The 22,722-nt window shown below is 36.4% G+C and overlaps 1 protein-coding gene across 1 annotated transcript in view; it reads right to left on the bottom strand.

Annotated features, from left to right (window-relative positions):
* Window positions 1–1,020: 1,020 nt before the first annotated feature.
* DNAJC15 (DnaJ heat shock protein family (Hsp40) member C15) overlaps window positions 1,021–22,722 on the bottom strand; it is an 83,312-nt gene continuing 61,610 nt past the window's right edge. The window contains exon 6 of the mRNA XM_032873961.1: window positions 1,021–1,253. Within this exon, the coding sequence (XP_032729852.1) occupies window positions 1,183–1,253 (71 nt within the window). The 3' untranslated portion in view covers window positions 1,021–1,182. The remainder of the gene's footprint in view (window positions 1,254–22,722) is intronic.

The raw sequence follows: 22,722 nt of genomic DNA, 5'->3' as shown, positions 1-22,722 counted from the left end.
TGACTTACCAATCATATGGTTTATCTCTTATTAATTGTATCTCAAGCCCAGCTTTCATGCCACTTATTTTATGAAGCTCCTCCTTTATGTTCTCAGTTTAAAATATTATTTTCTTCTTTGTACTTCATTAGCATATCACCTGTACTTCTCTAATAGTGTGATTTATCTTTTCTCTAAATGTAACTTCTTTGAGGTCATGATCCATGGTTGGTTCACAACTATAACTCTCAGAGGACCCACTAGAGAGCCTTACACATTATAGGTGGTCAATAAATACTTGCAGAATGAATAATTGAATAAATATACAGTACTGGAAGGCTGTGATTAAAGACAAATTCCTCAGACTTCTCCTACCACTTTTTCAACTTTTCCTCACTGGGCTCATTTTGCAAATCTTTAATCATTTTAGTAGCTCTCCAAGTTCCCATGCTTCAGTTATAAGGTCTCAGAGAGAACACAGTTCTTTAACAAGTCCTAACCACTATTTTACAAAACACCATTTAGTAAATTTGATTGAGTTTCCAATCATTTTCTCATGGGATGACAGTCAGCGTTTGATCTCAAACCCTTACATAGGCAGAGCAGTAAAGTCCTCTAAGGAAACAAGGGATATTGTGAATATCAGTATCAGCAGTAAGAAAATTTCTACTTATTGTTCATAATTCCCACATTACTGATGATGATAACTGAGTGAGGGTGGGGAGCCAAGAGAACTCAGGACTAAAAGAACAAAAAACTTCAAATGTATGACTATCACAGAGAAAGGAAGGGAAAGAAGATCAGTCATTGAATTTTAAGGTGTTCCTTTAAAAGATAATAAAAAGATAGGGGCATCTGGGTGACTCAATAAGTTAAACGTCTGCCTTCAGCTCAGGTCACGATTTCAGCATCCTAGGATCAAGCCCCACATCAGGCTTCCTGCTCAGCAGGGAGCCTACTTCTCCCTCTCCCACTGCTGTTCCCCCTGCTTGTGCTCTCTCTCAAATAAATAAAATCTTTAAAAAGAAAGATAATAAAAGATAGATTGTTAATCTTTTATTATTATATACCTTAATAGTGGAACAAATGATTGTGGTCAGTACAGGTATGAAAATTATGAACAACGTGGTTTAGATTAATTTGCAAGACTTTTTTGTTTTATATTCTCCTTTCTTTTCCTTCAGAATGATTCTTAAGTATTGATCAATGTTTGGTGGTTGCTTCTAATAAGTCTTTTGCTTCATTTATTTTGGTTGCTAAGTAAGGAGATCCACCTGAAAGGAAAAAGAAAAAATAAATGGATTAAAACATACTTCATTATTGATATTTTCTAAAGTCTCAAATAAAGAAAAACACTCTTAATTAGAATTCTCTGATACTTTCCCACATATTCATCTTCTTGACAAAATTATTTTATAAGCTAAGTAGAAATCACAATAGCATAAATTAAATTTGTTTAGCGAAGCACTACAGATACCCAACAATCAAAGATAGCCTCTGGAAAAAATAGTGAAAGAAAGCTATGATCAGGAATTAATTTGAAAAACACTCAAATATTTCACTCAAATATTTCAATGAAATATTTCAAATATTTCACTGGTCAGATGTTGCCATTCAAATACTTGATCAGAGATTAAGTGGATGTTTAGGTATATAAAATAATGGTCTCACTCCAAAACTTTTTTCTGTAAAGGGAAGAATATTCAACTATGAAGGAGGGTATCTTTCTGAAGGAGGTAAAGCAATTCAAGGGAACTTTCAGAGTCATATCAAGCCTTACATTTCCACACACACACACAAAGTATTAGAAAATGCAACTTACCCAGTTCTAAAAATCATACTTATTAATACAGGTGAATGAACTAATAAATGAAGATAATAAAAATAATGTTAAAGGAAATGCTCCCTATTCTCCGAAATGATCCTAATTAGAATACTTATGGAGTAGTCTTAGATTCACTGTGCCCTAAAATAAAATTACATCAGTTCTTTTTTTAGAATTCTTTGTAATGAATTCTTTCTAATGCAAACAGCAAGATGGAAGGAAACTGAGCTGAATTTCAAATTCAGAATCATTATGAATCATAAACAGAATCTGACATACAAAAATACTAGCCCAAAAAAGTCACATTAAAGCTATTTAAGCATTATATGCCTTCTAACTTCTAGTCCTGAATATTTTCACTGCTTAATGCTTGAGCTAACAATCATACTACGGTTCACCAGTCTCTTTGTGTTTGTTTTTATTTTTTCATTCTTCCCCTGAGTACAAACCATCTATGGCTTGTGAAAACCTCAGAAAACCTCAGTATCTTACAACAAACCAAAACACATCTAGACAGCACTGGTGTATAAACTGTCCAGACCATAACCAAGCCTTTTATTAGTATCATACCACCAACTTATACAGGAAGAAGAAAGCAGGGAAAACAGATCAACAAATACGGTGCTGTAGTAGAAAGCGCAACGCTAGAGGAAGCTATATTTAGCTTTTTGCCCTTGAGGATCCTACTGACATTTCCATATCAAGATCTGAATTGCTATGAACACTTATGGGATATATTATGGAGTGTCTTTGAATATATAGCAAGAATTACAAATGAAGTTGATGAAAGTTTCCATATGCACTTGGTTATGAAATGAATTGATTTCATGATTACCTTTGAAATAATCTTGAATTAGGTAATGTCAATCTTGGTAAGATGTTTGAATGTTTAGTGTTTCCAAGGTGATGCCAGGCATTTTGTATGTCTTCAACAAATATTTAAATATTAATTGAACTCAAATATGACCTGTAATTGATTGATATGTACTCTGGATATTTAAATCATAGACCATAATATGCTCATTTAGCAGCTAGAAAAAAACAGAGACACTTAAATTAAAAGATGCATTAAAGGGGTGCCTGGGTGGCTCAGTGGGTTAAAGCCTCTGCCTTCAGCTCAGGTCATGATCTCAGGGTCCTGGGATCGAGCCCCACATCGGGATCTCTGCTCAGCAGGGATCCTGCTTCCTCCTCTCTCTCGCTCTGCCTGCCTCTCTGCCTACTTTTGATCTCTGTCAAATAAATAAATAAAATCTTTAAAAAAAAGTTGCATTAAACACTACATTTACTGATGGCAGAGTTACAGAAAAAGAACCAACAATTTAGAATATGGTTGAATTACCACTCACCCTCTTTAAGTCAGAGGCACAATGCACTTTCAATTTATGTGCATGGTAGAAACTTTGGTCAGCTCTCATTCTACCCTCATTCTGTCTTCCTAAAACTTGGAAAACTACAACTCCTATATTCTTTACAAGTAGTGTGTGATTCTAATTCGGATCTCTCAGTGAAGGGCAATCTTGCAAGATCTGGAAGGCTCAAGGGATAGCAAGGCTTTCTTGCTGGTCCTCTTTGTTCTTGCTGCTATCAGTGAGATCGTGGTATGGTAGTGGCAGCAACTGTGCTTCTTGTGCAGTGCTAGTGGCAGTCCACAACATAGCAGTTTCCCTGACAGAGCAGCTCTAGCACTATTTTGGGAGTCATTTTTGTAGGCCAAGTCTAGAATTCACTCCTTCAAACCTTCCAACAATCTGTAAACACTAACTCATTGTATTTAACGCTCTCCTGTTTAGAACATCCAGTTTCTGGCACTGAATCTTGACTGATATAATGATATATAGCCTATATTTAATGGACACAATCTACTTTTGGATCTTTCAAACCTGCTCAGATTTCTTGGGAGAGTCATCTGAATTCCATTTAGTTAGAACACTCACCCTCACACCTGATGTCTATACCACTGTACCTTCACTAAATACTGCCAGAGCTCTTCTGCCTTTGGCTACCATGAACTATTGTTTTAGACCAACCATCCCACTGACTCCAACTACAAGAGCTGAAAAAAACATATTAGTAGGAAAGCACTGGAGTTCTACCAAGTCAGCCAGGTCTTGAGGGTCAAGATCTTAGAGATAAGGAAAATGCATTGTAATGAGCCCAAATTCTGCACTATTTATATCCTTCACAGAAATCAGACACAAAATAGCACATACTATATAATTACGCTTATATGAAATGTTAGAAAAGACATCTCTAGGGGTGTCTAGGTGGCTCAGTCAGTTAAGCATCTGACTCTTGATTTCAGCTCGGGTCGTGATCTCAGGAATGTGAGATCAAGACCCACATCGGCCTCTGTACTAGGTTCTGTCTCTCCCTCTCCTTCTGGGCCTCTTTCCCCATTAAAACAACAACAACAACAACAACAACAAAAACAGAAAAAACCCCCACAAATCTATCTAATCAAACCCATAGCTGCAAAACATAGAATGGTGATGATTGCCTGAGTTGGGGTTAGGGACTGGCAGTGAGTTTTTAAAATGTTCTCTATTAATTGTGTTAGTGGTTACTTGGGTGTCTACATTTGTCAAAAATCCATCAAACAGTGCATTTAAATAGATATATTTTATTGCATGTAAATTATGTCTCAATATAGTTAAGTTAAAAAACATGATAAAGAAACAATCTAAGTAACATACATAAAACACTCCACTCTGCAAGTATAGAATATGCCTTCTTTTAAACTGCATGAGGAACATTTACTGAAGCTGAAAATGTGGAAGGTTATAGAGCAAGTCTCAACAAACTCTGAAGACTAAAATCACAACAAGCAGTGCAACATGGAAGTGTTTCCCATGGACTAGTGCTGGTTCACAGGTGTTAATGGACCACAACTAGATAGGTTTAGATATTGAGAATAAGTGTTTAGAAAATATAGCCATTTGATATAGTAGTGCGTCTCTATAGAACCTAATAATAAAAAAATAAACCTGGGGCTTTGCTCTTATATATCTTTTTATTTTGATTTTCTAATAAATTCATTTTTATTGTATTTTTTAAAAGTTGCTAGTCCAACATAAATTGGGAAAAAGGAACAAGTCCTCTATCACAGTTTGAGAAGTACTATATGAAATATGCTAATTGACTTCAGTAGAATTAAGGTGGACAACAATAATAAACACACATAGGGGATCCTAATGCTTGGAAATTAATTACTGTATTTGTAAATAACCCATGCATCAAGGAAAATGTAATAGAAATTAGCATTCAAGAGAATTAACAGAGTTAAAGTTTAGTTCTCTGAAAAAATTGATCAAATTCATACCAAAGCATTTGAAATTTAAATGAAATAAACTCCAGGAAATGGGGCGCCTGGGCGGCTCAGTGGGTTAAAGCCTCTGTCTTTGGCTCAGGTCATGATCCCAGGGTCCTGGGATGCGCCCTGTGTGGAGCTATCTCCTCAGCGGGGAGCCTGCTTCCTCCTTTCTCTCTGCCTGCCTCTCTGCCTACTTGAGATCTCTGTCTGTCAAATAAATAAATAAAAAATCTTTAAAAAAAAAAAGCAATAAACTCCAGGAAAAATGTAATATATCAAAACTGATACAAGAAGAAATAGAATACCAAAAGGATCCTCTCTTTTTGAGAAATTGGATCTATAATTAAAATCTTCCCACAAATAAAAAGCCTGGTCTGGATGGTTTCATCAGTGAATTTTTCCAAAAACTAAAAGAAAGAAAACCTCCCCCACCCCTCATTTCAACTCTTTTTATGAGGCTAGCATATCTTTAATAACAAACCCTGAGAGAAGTATCATAAGATGAACATAAATGCAAAAACAAATAAAATATTAGCTTATCAAATCAGGCTAAATATCATGACTGAGAATCTAAGACTGGCTTCAACATTAGAAAATGAATCAATGTAATTCACCACATTAATAGAATAAAGAATAAATATCCTATAATCATCTCAATAGATGTAGAAAACTCAATGCATATTCGTAACAAAAACTTTTAGTAAACTAGGAACGGAAGGGAAGTTCTTTTATGTAATAGAAGTCATCAAAAAATATAGCAAACATACTTAGTAAAATGATGAGACCTTTGGCTCTGAGATCATCAACAAGAAAAAAGATACCTACTATCATAATTTCTATTTAACATTATATTCAAGGGTCTAGCCATTTTAATAAATGCTCCCTTCCTTTCCCAATTAAAAAAAAAAGAAATAATGATTAGAATGAAACTGTCATTCTTCACAGATGACACGACTGAGTATGTAGAAAATCCAAAAGGATCTAAAGACAAAAATCATAGAATTAAATGAATTTAACAAGTTGTTAGATACACAACAGCAAATATACAAACTCAATAGTTATGTCTTAGAAAAAAATGACTATACAATATAAACTTTTGAAATACCACAATCTATAGTAGCATTTAAAAAATTGACGCCTAAGGATAAATTTAACAAATTAAGTATATGATTACAACCCAGAACACGGAAAAGCCTTATTGAAACAAATTAAAGATCACATACATAAACAGAATGATATGTCTTGCTCCTGGATTGGAAAATTCAGTATTGTAAAGATGTCAATTCTCCTGAAATGATCTACAGATTCATGGCAATCCCGATCATAACCCCAGAAGGTTAGAGTAGGAATGTGTATGTGTACACTTGTTCATGTTCACATGCAAATTGATACAATAATTCCTAATTTATGTTAAAGTGCAAAGGGCCAAACATAGTAAAAAAATCTTAAGTAGGATTTACACTACCAAAAGTAAAGATGTGTTATGAAGCTACACAAATTAAAATAGTATGGTATTGGCATAAAGACAAAGAATTTAACAATCAGAAGAGAGAAAATACAAAAAGGTCTCCATAAATATGAAGTTACTTGACTTATAACAAAGTAATACTGTAGATCACCAGGTGAAAGAACATTCTTTTCAGTAAATAATATTGGACCACCTGGATATCTATATTAATATCTCACATGATATACAAAAATTGATTCTAGTTTATTATAAGTATAATTATGCAAGATAATAAAGGTTTCAGAAATTATCTTCATGACCTTGAGACAGGCAAAAATTTCCTAGGCAAAATAAAACACACTAAGTATAAAGGAAAAATTGGATAAACTGGAATATATTAAAATTTTAAAATTTCTGTACAATGAATGGATACCATTAAGAGGCAAAAGCAAGCCACAGAGAGAAGATACCTACAACACAAAGACTCATGTCTAGAATACCAAAATATATGATTTTCTCAGAAGTCAATAAGAAAAGGAGATGACACAGGGCGCCTGGGTGGCTCAGTGGGTTAAAGCCTCTGCCTTCAGCTCAGGTCATGATCCCAGGGTCCTGGGATCGAGCCCCTCATCGGGCTCTCTGCTCAGCAGGGAGCCTGCTTCCTCCTCTCTCTCTGCCTGCCTCTCTGCCTGCTTGTGATCTCTGTCAAAGAAATAAATAAAATCTTTTAAAAAAAAAAAAAGAGATGACACAACAGAAAAAAATTAATAAATGCAGGATATTCATACCATGGAATACTATACAGCAATAAAAATGAGGGAATCATTACTACTGCATTCACTGCTACATAAATGAATCTCACAAAGATAATAAATGAAAGAAGACAAATACAGAAGACTGCATGCTATATGATTCCACCCATACAAAGTTCAGAAAACAGGCAAAGCTGATCTATGGCAATAAAAGCTAGGACAGAGATCACTTTTGGGGAGTGGGGAATGACAGGAAATGTACCTGAGGTTTTTTTGTTTTTTTTTTAAGATTTTATTCATTTATTTGACAGAGATCACAACTAGGCAGAGAGACAGGTGTGGGGTATGGGGGAGCGGGAAGGAGGCTCCCTGCTGAGCAGAGAGACCAATGCAGGGCTCAATCCCAGGACCCCGAGATCATGACCAGAGCCCAAGGCAGAGGTCCAACCTACTGAGCCACCCAGGTGCCCCATGGGGAGAGGTTTTGTCTGGTTTTCTTAATCTGGGTAATAGCTACATAAATTGGTTCACTTTGTGACAATTTATTGAGTTGTATATTTATGATCTGTGTACCTTTATAAATACATATATTTCAATTTTTTAAAGTTTATTAAAAAATTTACTATAAGGGAGCCTGGGTGGCTCAGATGGTTAAGTGTCTGCCTTTGGCTCAGGTCATGATCCCAGGGTCCTGGGATTGAGTCCTGCATCTGGCTCCCTGCTTTGCAGAGAGCCTCCTTCTCCCTCTCCCTCTGCATGCTGCTCCCCCTGCTAGTGCTTTCTCTCTCTCTGTCAAATAAATAAATAAAATCTTTTTAAAAAATTTAGTAAGGTATGTTGACCTCCTGCAGTTCAATGACATTATAAATTTATACTTTCCTCAAATCACTAGGGCTCAACAAACCTATGATCAAGACCATGATGATGAGGACAGTGACTAGGCATTAGTCTACTTTTTTATATAATCTCATCCCAGGTTCCCTTCTTCCTGGAGAAGATTGAAATCATGACTGTGATTTATCATTTAAATATGTCTATTTACCCATTAGATAATAAATACCTTGAAGAGCAATCTTGCCTTAGATATTTATGTATTATCAACACATCTCTGAGTATACAGATGGGGCTTGAGATACTCTTTGTGGAGGAGTAGGAAAAGTGATGAGTCACTATTCCATTATTTTCTTGCATCATGTACCAGCTTCACAGAAGTAAAACCACTCCAAAGACTCAGAAAACAGGTAAACAAGAGTGTTACAAGTAGGTGCTTTAAAAAATAAATAAATTCTGCAAAACATCTGAGTAAGAAATCTAACAAGCACAAGAGAAAATAAGCAAATATTCTATAAATAACAAGAATTTCAAAGCTAGATAGAATTATTAATAATTATATGTAACTAATAATAATAGTTATAATTTGATGATAATAATTTTATCTAATCAAGTATAATAATTGTTACTAATGTAAGTTTCATAACAAGCACACCAATCTGAGGAATAAGAAGATACAAGTTGCCTTATATCCTTGGGTCTTTCTTAGATCTTTTCATGGGTTTTTATATATTCTTTAACTTTCATTATAACTTATGAATATCTACATACCAAATCTGTAAGACAGAAGTAAAAAGTATTATCATTATCATCTACTGTCTGAAGGGTTCTTAAAGGCCACCCACATTTCTTAAAACAAAGATGGTAAAATCATGTGGAGGCAGATATTTTGACTTCTGACATGAGGAGTTCCACTGATCTGCTCCCCACTGGAACTGGTGAAAATTATGTAAAAAACCCCAATCACTTAAAACCTCTGAAAATGGTCTTAAAAGTGAAAAAGAAACATCCATTCAAGAAAACCTATGAAAAATTCAGTAAGAAAGGCAGGAAACTGGTATTTGAACAAAAACAGCTTCTTCCTTCTTTCCTCCCAGCTCAGGCACTGGACTGCTGCAGCCAAAAAACAGGGCTCCCTCTCTCCCCAGCTCCTGCACAAAGGACTTTCTTCTTGGGAGGAGCAGGCTCTCCATATTTCCCTTCCTGCTCCCAGCTGCCTGACACCAAGGCTAAGTCCTAAGGAAGTGATACAGAAGTTATACCTTAATTGTGGTTCCCTTAGAATACTGGGTCTCAAGAGCCCTTTTCCCAGTCCATCAGGCATGGTAGTCTCACATAGAAGAGGCAAGCCAAGAAGACTACTGCTCCCTGCACTGCATGCTTGGCTCCAACAGTGGGGGTTTCACTTGGAGAGAAGACTGCCATAGTTTCCACCCTCAGCTCCAGAGTCCCAGCAGATATTTTGCCTGTGAAGTACACAGGCCATAAAACAGAGAGCCCCTAATTTCTTTCCAAAGGAACAAACTTCATTTGCAACATAGCATGGAGGATGCTCACAGGGACAAAAAAATAATTGGAAGAAGATTCATGAATCTCGTGAACATACAGCATAGATTATAGGCCAATTCACAGGACAGAACCAGGGAACAAGCAAGCAGAGAGGAACCCCTCTGGGGTCAGAACAAATATCAAACACTGATCCCAGAAACTGTTCCATCAAAGAAGCAACTATTTGATTGTATTAGTTTATAGAGGAATTTATATCTCAGAGCATTGTTGAGAATGACTGAGTAACTGGTCAGAAATTAGGGTAGTTTACAGTTGGGTATGATCAAGAAAAGAGAGGAAGAGTGCCCTACTAGTACCACTGTCATCCCATGGTAACTGATGGCATACCCAAAGCCATACCTCCTTGGGGAGCAGTGTAAGAAACTGAACATTTCAAGGTGGGGGTAACAATTTCACTAAAATAATACTGACAGTTACTAAACAAATAAAATAAAAATAATAAGCCCTCCCTGGGGTGGACAAGTACCCAGAGCTGCTATGACACATAATATAAAATGTTCAGTTTCCAACAAAATATGCAAGGCATGCAATGAAAAAGCAAAGTATGACAGTATGAGCCATGCATATGTAATGAAAAAAGCAGCAACAGAAACTACCTGTGAAAGTGATCAGATGTATTTATGGGAAAAGATTCCAAAATAGTCATTATAGATCTACAGAACAAAATTTTTAAAAAAACCACTAGAGGTGCTGAAGAGTAGATCTGAACTGGCATAAGAAAGAATTAGTGAACTTGAAGATAGAACAATTGAGATTAAGGAAGCCAAAGATCTAAAATAAAAAATAAGAAGAAAGAACAGAGCCTTAGAAAGATGTGGGACATCATTAGACTCACAAATATACATGTAATGGGAGTACTAGAAGAAGAGGAGAGAAAGAAAATCAAAGAAAACTTTGAAGAAAAAATAGTTAAAAACTTCCATAGTTTACTGAAAAACAAAAACCTACACATCTAATGAGGTCAACACACTCCAAGTAAGATAAATAAAAAGAAATCTAAAGACACAATAAATCTAAAAACATAGTAAATCTAAATCATAGTAAAAATGCAGAAAGTCAAAGATGAGAAAATCTATAAAGTAATGTTAAATTGATTAAATAAAGAAGCCATTAGACTGAAGTGGCTTTAATGCTTTACTAGCCTATATAACCAAATCAAAACCTAAGGCTGTAAATCCCTTAACATTAAGAAATTAAAACCTGAGGAGGACTAATCACAGTCAACTAGGCTTTTCTAAATAAAGCAAATGGTTAAGCTGCAGCCAATCAAATAATTTGTTTTGCTTCTGCCTCTTCTCTATAAAAACATTTCCCCTAGCTCCTGTCAGTGGAGTGTTCTTAACCAATTTCAGTTTGGCAATACCCATTTCAAATAGATTTTTGCTCAAATAAACTCTTAAAAATTTTTTTAAAGAGGGGTGCCTGGGTGGCTCAGTGGGTTGAGCCTCTGCCTTTGGCTCAGGTCATGATCTCAGGGTCCTGGGATCAAACCCTGCATCAGGCTCTCTGCTTGGCAGGGAGCCTGCTTCCCCATCCCCCTCTACCTGCCTCTGCCTACTTGTGATCTGTCTCTCTCTGTGTCAAATAAATAAATAAAATTTAAAAAAATTTCTTAAAGAATTTATTTATTTGAGACAGAAAGAGAGTACACAATGGGTGGGGTAGAGGGAGAGGGAGAGGAAGAAGCAGAGACTCCACTGAGCAGTCAGTCTGATTTAGAGCTTGATCCCAGAAGCCTGGGATCATGACCTGAGCTAAAGGCAGACACTAAACCTACTAAGCCACCCAGGCACCCCAATCACTTTTTAAAAATCTCAAAAACCATGAAAAACTAATTAATGATATTAAAAAGCTACATAGAAAACATTCACTCAATGTAAAAGAAAGTAGTAAAAGAAGATTAATAAAGGAGTAAAAAAGACATGAGATATAGAAACAAAAAGTCAATCAGATGTAAATGCAACTATGTTAATAATAATATATGTGAATGGATTAAATAATCCAATCAATCAAAAAGTTATCAGATTTGATTTAAAAAACATGACCCAACTTCATGCTATCTGCCAGAGACACACTTCAGATTAAAAGACAAACAGTCTGAAGGTCAAAGGATGCAAAAAGATGTATCATGAAAAAAAAATCAATCACAGAAAAACTAGAGTGCATATACTCAAAATAGGCTTTGAAACAAAAAATGTAAATGAGACTTTAAAAGGGACATTTAATAATGATAAAAGGGCCAATTCATTAAGATTTGGCAATTATAGGGGCACCTGGGTGGCTCAGTGGATTGAAGCCTCTGCCTTCGGCTTGGGTCGTGATTCCAGGGTCCTGGGATCAAGCCCCGCTTCGGGCTCTCCACTCAGCAGGGAGCCTGCTTCCCTTCCTCTCTTTCTGCCTGCCTCTCTGCCTACTTATGATCTCTGTCAAATAGATAAATAAAATCTTAAAAAAAAAAAAAGATTTGGCAATTATAAACATACATGCATCAAACAACAGAGCACAAAAACAGAAACTAAAAGACATAAACAGAGAAAAAAGACAATTCAACAACAAAAATTAATGCTCCACTTTCAATTAATGGACAGAAGATCAACAAGAAAACAAAACTGCACAACATTTAAACCAACTAGATCTAACAGACATCTATATAATGTCTGTTAATCTATAGAACACTTCACCAAATAAAAACAGAATATACATTCTTCTCAAGTGCACATGAAACATTCTCCAGGAGAAGCCATGTACTAGGCTATTAAAGAGACATAAATAAATTAAAAGGATAGAAATAATACATCATGTTTTCCAAACACAATGGTATAAAATTAGAAATAAAAACAAGGACATATTTAAGAAATAGATTTGTGGGAATTAAACATACTCTTGTACAATCAACAAGTCAAAAAAGAAATCAAAAGGAAAATCAGAAAGTACTTTAAGATAAATGATAATGAAGACACAATATATTAAAACTCATGGAGTACAACGAAACCAGTGTCTACAACATGGCAATTATAGCTATAAATGCCCATGTTAATAGAGAGATCTTAAATCAATGACCTAACTTCAACCTTAAAACACTAAAAAGAAGAATAAACCTAAAGCAAGTAAAAGGAAGGACAGAGTTAAAGTTAAAATAGAAATCAAAGAGAGAACAAAAGAAAAAAAGAGAGAGAGAGAGAGAAATTAACAATCCCAACAGCTGGTTCTTTGGAAAGAATCCTTTAACTTGTTGATCAGCAATACAAACCTTAAGCTTGTTTGGCCAAGAAAAACAACACAGTCAAATTACTAGAATTAGAAACCAATGCTACTATCAACCTTAAAGAAATATAAAAGACTATGAAAGAATACTAAGAACAACTGCATTTCAACAAATTCGGCAATTTAGATAAAGTGATCGAATTCCTTGGAATATACAAATTACTGAAACTTAACTCAAGAAGGAACAGACAATTGAAGAGAGCTTTAACAACTTCAGAGACTGAATCAGTAATCAAAAAACTTTGCACAAAGCAAAGGCTGAGCCTAGGTGGTTTATAGAAGAGGAGGAAACACCTCCTAACTCATTTTATAAGGCCCACATTATCTTGACACTAAAACCACAGACATCACAATAAAACTACAGACTAATATTTCTTATGAGTATGGATTTAAAAAAAAAAAAAAAACCTCAACAAAATGCAAGCAAACTGAATCTAGCCACATTTTAAAAAAATTATACACCAGACCAACTGAAATTCATCCCAGGGATGTGAGGTTGGTTTAACAACCAAAAATCAATTAATATGATACATTACATCTACAGAGTAAAAAACAAAAATAGAAGGGAACTTATGAACCTGATAAAGGGCATCCATAAAAACCCCACAGTTATATCCTACTAATGGGGTAAAGATTGGATGCTTTTCCCTAATATCAGAAACAAGATAAGACTATCTGTTCTCACAACTTTTCAAAATATTATACTGGAGACTACTCAGGGCAATTAGGTAAGAAAAAGAAATAAAGGGATCCGCACAGGAAAGGAAGAAGTAAAGCTACCTCTATTCACAGACGACACAATATTCTCCTGAAACCACTAAAAAAGCACTGGAACTAATAAACAAGTTCAGCAAGGTTGCGGGTGATAAGACCAATATATAAAAATCAGTGATATTCCTATACATTTTCAATGAATAATATAAAAATGAAATTAAGAAAATAATTCTTTTCATACTAGCATCAAAAAGAATAATACACTTAGGAATAAACTTATAAAGTGCAAAACCTGTACACTTAGAACTATAAAATTAGTGTTGAAAGAAATTAAATTATCTAAATGAATGGGAAAAATCCCATGTCCATGAATCAATGGCCTAACATGTTAAGATGCAATATTCCCTAATCTGACTTACAGATTCAACACAATCTCTATCAGAATCCAGCTAACTTCTTTGTAAAAATTGACAACCTGATTCTAAAATTCATATGGAATTCCAGGGGACCCAGAACAGCTGAAACAGTCCTAAAAAAAAGAATACAGTCAGAGGACTTGCACTTCACAAAATTAAAACTTATTACAAAGATTCCCTAGAGAATTCTACCAATCACTAAAAGAAGAAATAATATCTATTCTCCTGAAGCTGTTGCAAAAAACAGAAACAGAAGGAAAACTTCCAGACTCTTTAGACAGCATTACTCTGATCCCCAAACCAAGCAAAGAACCCACCAAAAGGAGAATTTCAGACCAATATCCCTGATGAATATGGATGCTAAGATTCTCAACAAGATCCTAGCTAATAGGATACAACAGTACATTAAAAAGATTATCCACCACGACCAGGTGGTATTTATCCACGGGATGTAAGTGTGGTTCAACATCTGCAAATCAATCAATGTGACAGAACAAATCAATAAGAGAAGAGGGAAGAACCACATGGTCCTCCCAATTGATGCAGAAAAAGCATTTGACAAGATACAGCATCTGGTCCTGATTAAAATGATTCAAAGTATAGGGATAGAAGGAACATTCCTCAACTTCATAAAATCTATCTATGAAAAACCCACAAAGAATATCATCCTCAATGGAGAAAAGCTGACAGCCTTCCCTTTGAGATCAGGAACATGACAAGGATGCCCACTATCGACACTCTTGTTCAACATAGTACTAGAAGTCCTCGTAACAGCAATTAGACAACAAAAAGAAATAAAAGGTATTCAAATTGGCAATGAAGAAGTCAAACTCTCTCTCTTCGCAGATGACATGATACTTTGTATGGGAAAACCAAAAGACTCCATCCCCAAACTACTAGAACTCATAGAGCAATTCAGTAATGTGGCAGGATACAAAGTCACTGTACAGAAATCAGTTGCTTTCTTATAGACTAATAATGAAAATACAGAAAGGGAAATCAGAGAATCAATTCCATTTACTATAGCACCAAGAACCATAAGATACCTGGGAATAAACCTAATCAAAGAGGTAAAGGATCTGTACTCAAGGAACTACAAAACACTTATGAAAGAAATTGAAGAAGACACAAAAAGATGGAAGACCATTCCATGTTCATGGATTGGAAGAATAAACATTGTTAAAATGTCTATACTGCCTAGAGCTATCTATACTTTCAATGCCATCCCGATCAAAATTCCACTAGCATTTTTCAAAGAGCTGGAACAAACAACCCTAAAATGTGTATGGAACTATTAAGAGACCCCAAATTTCTAAGGAAATGCTGAAAAAGAAAAACAAAACTGGGGGCATCACCTTGCCTGATTTCAAGCTTTGCTACAAAGCTGTGATCACCAAGACAGCATGGTACTGGCATAAAAACAGACACAGAGACCAGTGGAACAGAGTAGAGAGCCCAGATATGGACCCTCAACTCTATGGTCAAATAATCTTTGGCAAAGCAGGAAAAAATATACAGGGGAAAAAAACCAGTCTCTTCAATAAATGGTGCTGGGAAAATTGGACAGCTATATGTAGAAGAATGAAACTTGACCATTCTCCTACACCATACACAAAGATAAACTCGAATGGATAAAAGACTTCAACGTGAGGCAGGAATCTATCAAAATCCTAAGGAGGACATAGGTAGTAACCTCTTTGACATTAGCCACAGCAACTTCTTTCATATATGTCTCCAAAGGCCAAGGAAACAAAAGCGAAAATGAACTTTTGGGACTTCATCAAGATCAAAAGCTATTGCACAGCAAAGGAAACAGTCAACAAAACAAAGAGGCAACCCACAGAATAGGAGAAGATATTCACAAATGACACTACCGACAAAGGGCTAATATCGAAGATCTATAAAGAACTCCTCAAACTCAACACACACAAAACAGATAATCACGTCAAAAAATGGGCAGAAGACTGTGAATGGACACTTCTCCAAAGAAGACATACAAATGGCTAATAGATGAAAAAATGTTCATCATTAGCCATCAGGGAGATTCAAATCAAAACCACATTGAGATACCACCTTACACCAGTTAGAATGGCCAAAATCAACAAGACTGTAAACAACAAGTGTTGGAGAGGATGTGGAGAAAGGGGAACCCTCTTACACTGTTGGTGGGAATGCAAGTTGGTGTAGCCAATTTGGAGAACAGTGTGGAAATTCCTTAAGAAATTAAAAATAGAGCTTCCCTATGACCCTGCAATTGCACTACTGGGTATTTACCCCAAAGATACAGATGTAGTGTACCCCAATGTTCATAACAGCAATGGCCACAGTTGCCAAACTGTAAAAAGAACCAAGATGCCCTTCAATGGATGAATGGATAAAGAAGATATGGTCCATACATGCAGTGGAGTATTATGCCTCCATGAGAATGGATGAATACCTAACTTTTGTATCAACATGGATGGGACTGGAGGAGATTATGCTGAGTGAAATAAGTCAAGCAGAGAGAGTCAATTATCATAGGGTTTCACTTACTTGTGGAGCCTAAGGAATAATATAGAGTATGTTGGGAGATGAAGAGAAGTGGGTTGGGGGAAATTGGAGGGGGAGATGAACCATGACAGACTGTGGACTCTGAGAAAGAAACTGGGGGTTTTGGAGGGGAGGGGAGGAGGGGGTTGGGTGAGCTTGGTGGTGGGTATTATGGAGGGCACGTACTGCCTGGAGCACTGGGTGTGGTGCATAAACAATGAATTCTGGGACACTGAAAAGAAATAAAATTTAAAAAAGAGAGAGAAAAAAAAAGCAAAAGTCACCAAAGATAGTGTGGTACTGGTAGAAGGACAAACATGCAGATAAGTGAAATAGAACTGGGAATTAGGAGAAGGGAGAAGGGGAGGGGATAGGGGAAGGAGGCTTTTTGGCTAAAGGATATGGGGTTTCTTTGTGAGGTAATGAAAATAGTCTAATCAACAGTGGTGATGGCTGCACATATCTGTAAATATATCAGAAACGACTGAATTGTACACTTGAAACGATGAATCACATGGTACATGAATTATATATCAATAAAGCTGTTTAAAAAAACAATCATGTAGAGACAGGAGAATTTGAAGAAAACTTTGAATCTTGATTCAGTGTATCAGGTGTAGAGAATCACTGAAACATAGAGTTGGAAGAGTCTTAAAGGGTTCTACACCTCATTACCCAATAAATGAACACTTCCTATGATATCCCTAACAAATTGTCCTCCAGCAGTTCTCAATCTCAAGTTCACTTCACTGCTCTTCTGAACTTCTCTTCTTCCACTGCTGTGGCTGCAGTGCCTAGAACAGGGCCTGGATCCCAGAAGGTACTCCATAATAACTAGCTGACTGATATCTTTTGAAGGGGAACTAATATAACTCCAACTATAAGAACAGTCTTCCACATAGAGGTCCAATATTCAAACTGCTCATGGTCTCGTCTCAGTAAACATACTTCTGTCCTCACAAAGGCATAGAAGAGAGACTTCACACATATGTGCAACATTTTAAATATTAGATGCCTCCAAGATTCTCATTATAGTAAGGTTTCTTGTTCTTTACTGCTTTGGCCAAAAACCTAAGTAAGCCATTCTTCCTTACTTTTTTCTTATCCCCAACCCATCAACTTCGTTGGCTTCACTTTCTTTTTACTTTTTTTTTTTCTTTTTAAGATTTTATTTATTTATTTGACAGAGAGAAATCACAAGTAGGCAGAGAGGCAGGCAGAGAGAGGGGAAGCAGGCTCCCTGATGAACAGAGAGCCCGATGCGGGGCTTGATCCCAGGACCCCGAGACCATGACCTGAGCCAAAGGCCGAGGCTTAACCCACTGAGCCACACAGGCGCCCCTTGCTGGCTTCACTTTCAAACTGTATCATCAAGTAGACCATTCTTTACCTCTTTCTTAACAAAAATCCTAGTCTAAACCAGTATCATTCTTTCTTGGGTTACAATATTCTCTACTGACTTCCTTGCTTCTACTCTTGACTCCCTATTTTTTCGATACCTAAGCAGTCTAATTATTATAAATCAAGTAACATCATGCCTGTCACACTTAAAAATAAAAGCCAAAATTCTTAGTATAGCTTGCAAGCTACTCCATCATTTAACCCTGGGTATCCTATCTAATCATACCTCCTGTCATTCCTTCCTTTGCTCATTATACTCTGGGCAATCTCCTTATAATTTCATAACATACAGTATGCTCTTTGTACTTGATGTTCTTTCTGCCTAAAATACTCTTTCTTCAGATTTTTGTATAACTTACTCTCTCAGGTCTCTCTCAAATATTATCTCCTTACAGAGAATTTTTAAGATGCTATAAGTAATACTGCAGTTACAGGAGGCAGCTGTCTCTCTCCAGCTGCCAATCTCTATTCCCCCTACCTCATTTTTCTTAAAAGCACGTACCATCATGGTACATTTTCTATATTAGCCTTTTCTGCATAACAAACTATCCCAAGACTTAGTGGCTAAAAACAATGGTTTTTTATTCTCACTATTCAATGGATTAAGCCGGGTGGTTCTTCTGGGTTGGCTCAGGTCTGCTATAACTGGATGGTTATAACCTGGATAGGATACCATGGGCAAAATGATGGACTGGGACCTTGACTGCACAGCTAGGCCGCTGTCACTTGCCTTTCATCCTTCAGGATCTGAGCCTGGTTTTCTTCATATGGTGGTCTCCAGGTTCTAAGAGGGTAACGGCTAAAGCTGCAATACTTCTTGAGCTCTACTATATCCTTTGGTCAAATCAAGTCACAAGGCTAGCCTAAATAAAAAGGGTAAGGAAACAGACCATCTCTTGATGTGAGGTGCTGTAAAGAATTTGTAGACAATTTTAACCTAACAAATTATCTATCTACTGTCTCTCCCAGTGGAATATAAGATCTGTGAAGGCAAGACTGGCTCTCTTTTCAGTGTCTAGTATATGTCTGGCTTGTATTATATACTCAATAAATGTGTGCTGAATGAATGAATGACCATTCACATGACATTGCTTTCAGCTTTTCACCATCCTGTTTGCTTTCCTTTGAATACTACTTAGTTTGTCAGGATCCTTCAAAATTTGGGATATAGAAAGAGACACAAAATTTTACATAAGGTCTAACTGCCCAAGCTCTGTACAGCAGGAAAATAAGTTATCAGGTGAATGAATGAGTGAATGAATGACAAGCACAAAAGACTATAGTAACATTCAATCTCATAATACTGATACCCTGTATCAAGTCCTTTAAGGCAGCTTAAGAATCCACTGACATATTTTAGTGACTTTTACACTGCTGAGTCTTATAGGCTTTGAGACCAAATATACCCCCATGGCTCCTTTACATCTGAAACACTGGCAAGTCTCTGTCCTGTATTTACACAATTGATTTAGGGGACCTAAAAGAACATTACCTTTATCCCTATTGAATTTAAATTTAATCTCTTCTAAATCATTGATCTCTCTAGTTGATCATTTCCACTGACATAAAAACCTGCTCAAAACTGCTCAACAAGCTTCCAAAAAGCATATTTTCCAAGTAAAAAACAAAGAAAACAAAAGAAATTCTTTCCCTTAATGCCACATCCCTACTTTCTAGCTACTATTCCATTTCTCTCCTCATCTTCCTTACAATACTTCTAAAGAAAGCTGTTTATATAAGCTAACTCAACTTCCTCATCTTCCTTTCACTTCTCAACCCACCACCAATTAAATTGTTTTATAAGGTCATCAAAGTCTTCCAAAGTTGCAAAAATACTATGGATCCTCTTCTCTGTCTTCATCTTAATGATTCTCACAGTAATATTCAGCATAGCTGATCACTGGTTTCTTGAAATATATTCCTCTTTTAGCTTCTATGGCACCATTCTCCTCATTCTACTCATATTTTTTAAGTATATCTATGAAGTCACTGAAGAAAAAGACACTCCAATCTTTTAAGATTTTGAATGTGCCAAAAGTAGTAAAGAAGAAGGAACATAAAAGAGGTGAGTCAGATAGAAAACAAACAGTATTGCATGGAGCACGGGGTGTGGTGCAAAAACAATGAATTTTGGAACACTGAAAAGAAATAAAATGAAAAAAAAAAAAAGAAAACAAATAGTAACATGGTATAAATATATTCAAATGTCACTAAGTACATTAAATGTAAAAGAACTAAAACTTGTATTAAAAGTCGAAAATTGTCAGACCTCATTAAAAAAAGTAAAGCGCAGGGCTGCCTGGATGGCTGATTCAGTTGAGTGACTGATTCTTGGTTTTGGCTCAGGTCACTATCTCATGGGTCATGGGACTGAGCCACATGTTGGGCTCCATGCTCAGGAAAGAGTTTGCTTGGGGATTCTCTCCCTCTGTCCCTCCTCTAACTCAAATGGGTGTGTGCACATGGCTTTTTCTCTTTCAAATAAGTAAGTCTTAAAAAAAATTAAAACCCAACTGCATGCTTCTTAGGAAAGACCAACTTCAAACTTCAAAAATAAAGATATAGAAAGACCGAAGAAAAAGATTGGAAAAGATATACCATGTAAACACTAAACCAAGTTAGTGTTTACATGGTATAGTTACAAGTAAAGCAGACTTTACAACAAGAAGCATTACTAGATATGAAGGACGACATTTTAAAATGAGGAGGGTTCAATCCACAAGGAAAATATAATAATTCTAAATTATCTGTCCCCAAATCATATAATCATATTACCACAATAAGTAAAGCAAAACAAACAAAACCTAAATGGAGAAATAAACAAATATACAAACATAGCAGGTAAATAAGAAATGAGCAAGGATAGGAGTGAGTCCAAGATGGTGGAGTAGGAGATCTTAATTGTGCCTGGTCCCAGGTATTCAGCTAGAAGGTTTTCATATCATTCTGAACACCTGCAGACTCAACCGGAGATAGAAGAAAAGAATAGCTTCAAGTCTACGAGTAGAAAAGTGATGACTTTTTGTAAGGTAGGAGGTGCAGAGAAATGAATCCGAGGTGATAAATGAGAAGACAGACCCGGTGGGGGGGTCCTCCGTTAGCCAGCTCCTAGCAAACGGTGGAGCAGCGGAGCATAAAATCAGAACTTTTAGAAGTCTGCTCCGGTGAGGGACATCACTCAGGCGGCTAAGTGGGGGCCGAAACCTAGCTGGGACAATGTGGTCTCAAGACCCTCGGGTCACAGGAAGACTGGGTGCCTGAGTGCAGCAGAACTCCCAGGCATCAGAACAGGGAAGCCAGCTGCAAGAGCGAGCCCAGGAATGGGCTCTCAGCTCGGGGTTGCCATAAACTGCAAACTGCAGCATAGTTAAGCAACTGCTCCTGAGCAGGGGCCCAATAAGCAGGAGAACCAGCAAGATCACCCCCAATTTCCTCCCGTAGGAGTCTGCAGGGTTTGGAGATTCCAAATGGGCTGTGTGCTAGAGATAGAAACACCGTGACCTGGTGAACATGGAGTGTGGCCTCGAGCTTTCAGCTCCAGGCAGAGATTGGGAGGCCGCCATTTTCATTCTCATCCTCTAAAGCTGCACAGAAAGCCTTCAGGGAACAAAAGCCAAACAGAGGAAACAGGAGATTACTTAACTTAGCCTGGCCTCCTGCCAAGTGAGGTACAATTCTGCCTGAGGCAAAAACACTTGAGAATCACTGCAACAGGCCCCTCTCCCAGAAGATCAGCAGGAACATCCAACCAAGGCCAAGTTTACTGATCAATGAGAACTGCAGAACTCCAGCACTAAGGGAATACAGCACATAGAATTCATGGCTTTTTCCCCATGCTTATTTAATCCATTAAGTTCAATTTAAAAAAAAATATTTTTTCTTTCCCTTTTCAACCAATTTCTTATCAACTCCTTTCTTAAATCTTTTTCAATCTTCATTTTTACAGTTACACTGTATCCCTTTCATTGTATTTAATCTTATTTTTGTGTATATATATATGTTTTTCTTTCTTTAAAATTTTGGGATGCAGTTTCTTCTAACAGACCAAAATACATCCAAAATCTAGTGTATGGCATTGTTCTATTCACCTGTCTGACCATATTCCCTTTTTTTGTTGTTTTGTGATTTTTTTTTCTTTTCTTTTTCTTCTTCCTTTTTGTTTTGTTTTGTTTTTGTTTTTTCGTTTTGTTAAAGTCTTTTAAAATTTTCATCTTTAGGGATGCCTGGGTGGCTCAGTTGGTTAAGTGCCCGCCTTTGGCTCCAGTCATGATCCCAGGGTCCTGGGATCAAGTTCCGCATCAGGCTCCCTGCTGTGCTGAAGCAGGAACCTACTTCTCCTTCTGCCTGCTGTTCAATCTCTCTCTGACAAATAAACAATAAAATCTCTTAAAAAAATGTATCTTTACAGTTACATTCTATCCTTTCAATAGTAATTAATTAATCTTATTTTTTAATATACATTTTTCTTTACAATTTTGAGATGTAGTTTCTTCTAACAAACTGACCAAAATACCCTCAGAAGATAGTGTATTATTCTGTTCTGTTCACCTGTATATTTATATCCCTTCCCTTTTTAAGGGTTTTTTTTTCTCTTTTGTTTTTTCTTGCCTTTGAATTTCTACTTTTACAGAGACATTCTAACCTTTCCTTGTATTTAATTTTATTTTTGTACACAGATAAAT

Source organism: Lontra canadensis, unplaced genomic scaffold, assembly GCF_010015895.1.
Source record: "Lontra canadensis isolate GAN:19392208 unplaced genomic scaffold, GSC_riverotter_1.0 scaffold51, whole genome shotgun sequence".
NCBI lineage: Eukaryota > Metazoa > Chordata > Mammalia > Carnivora > Mustelidae > Lontra > Lontra canadensis.
Note: the sequence above shows the minus strand (reverse complement) of the source record. Positions and strands in the feature narration are given on the sequence as shown.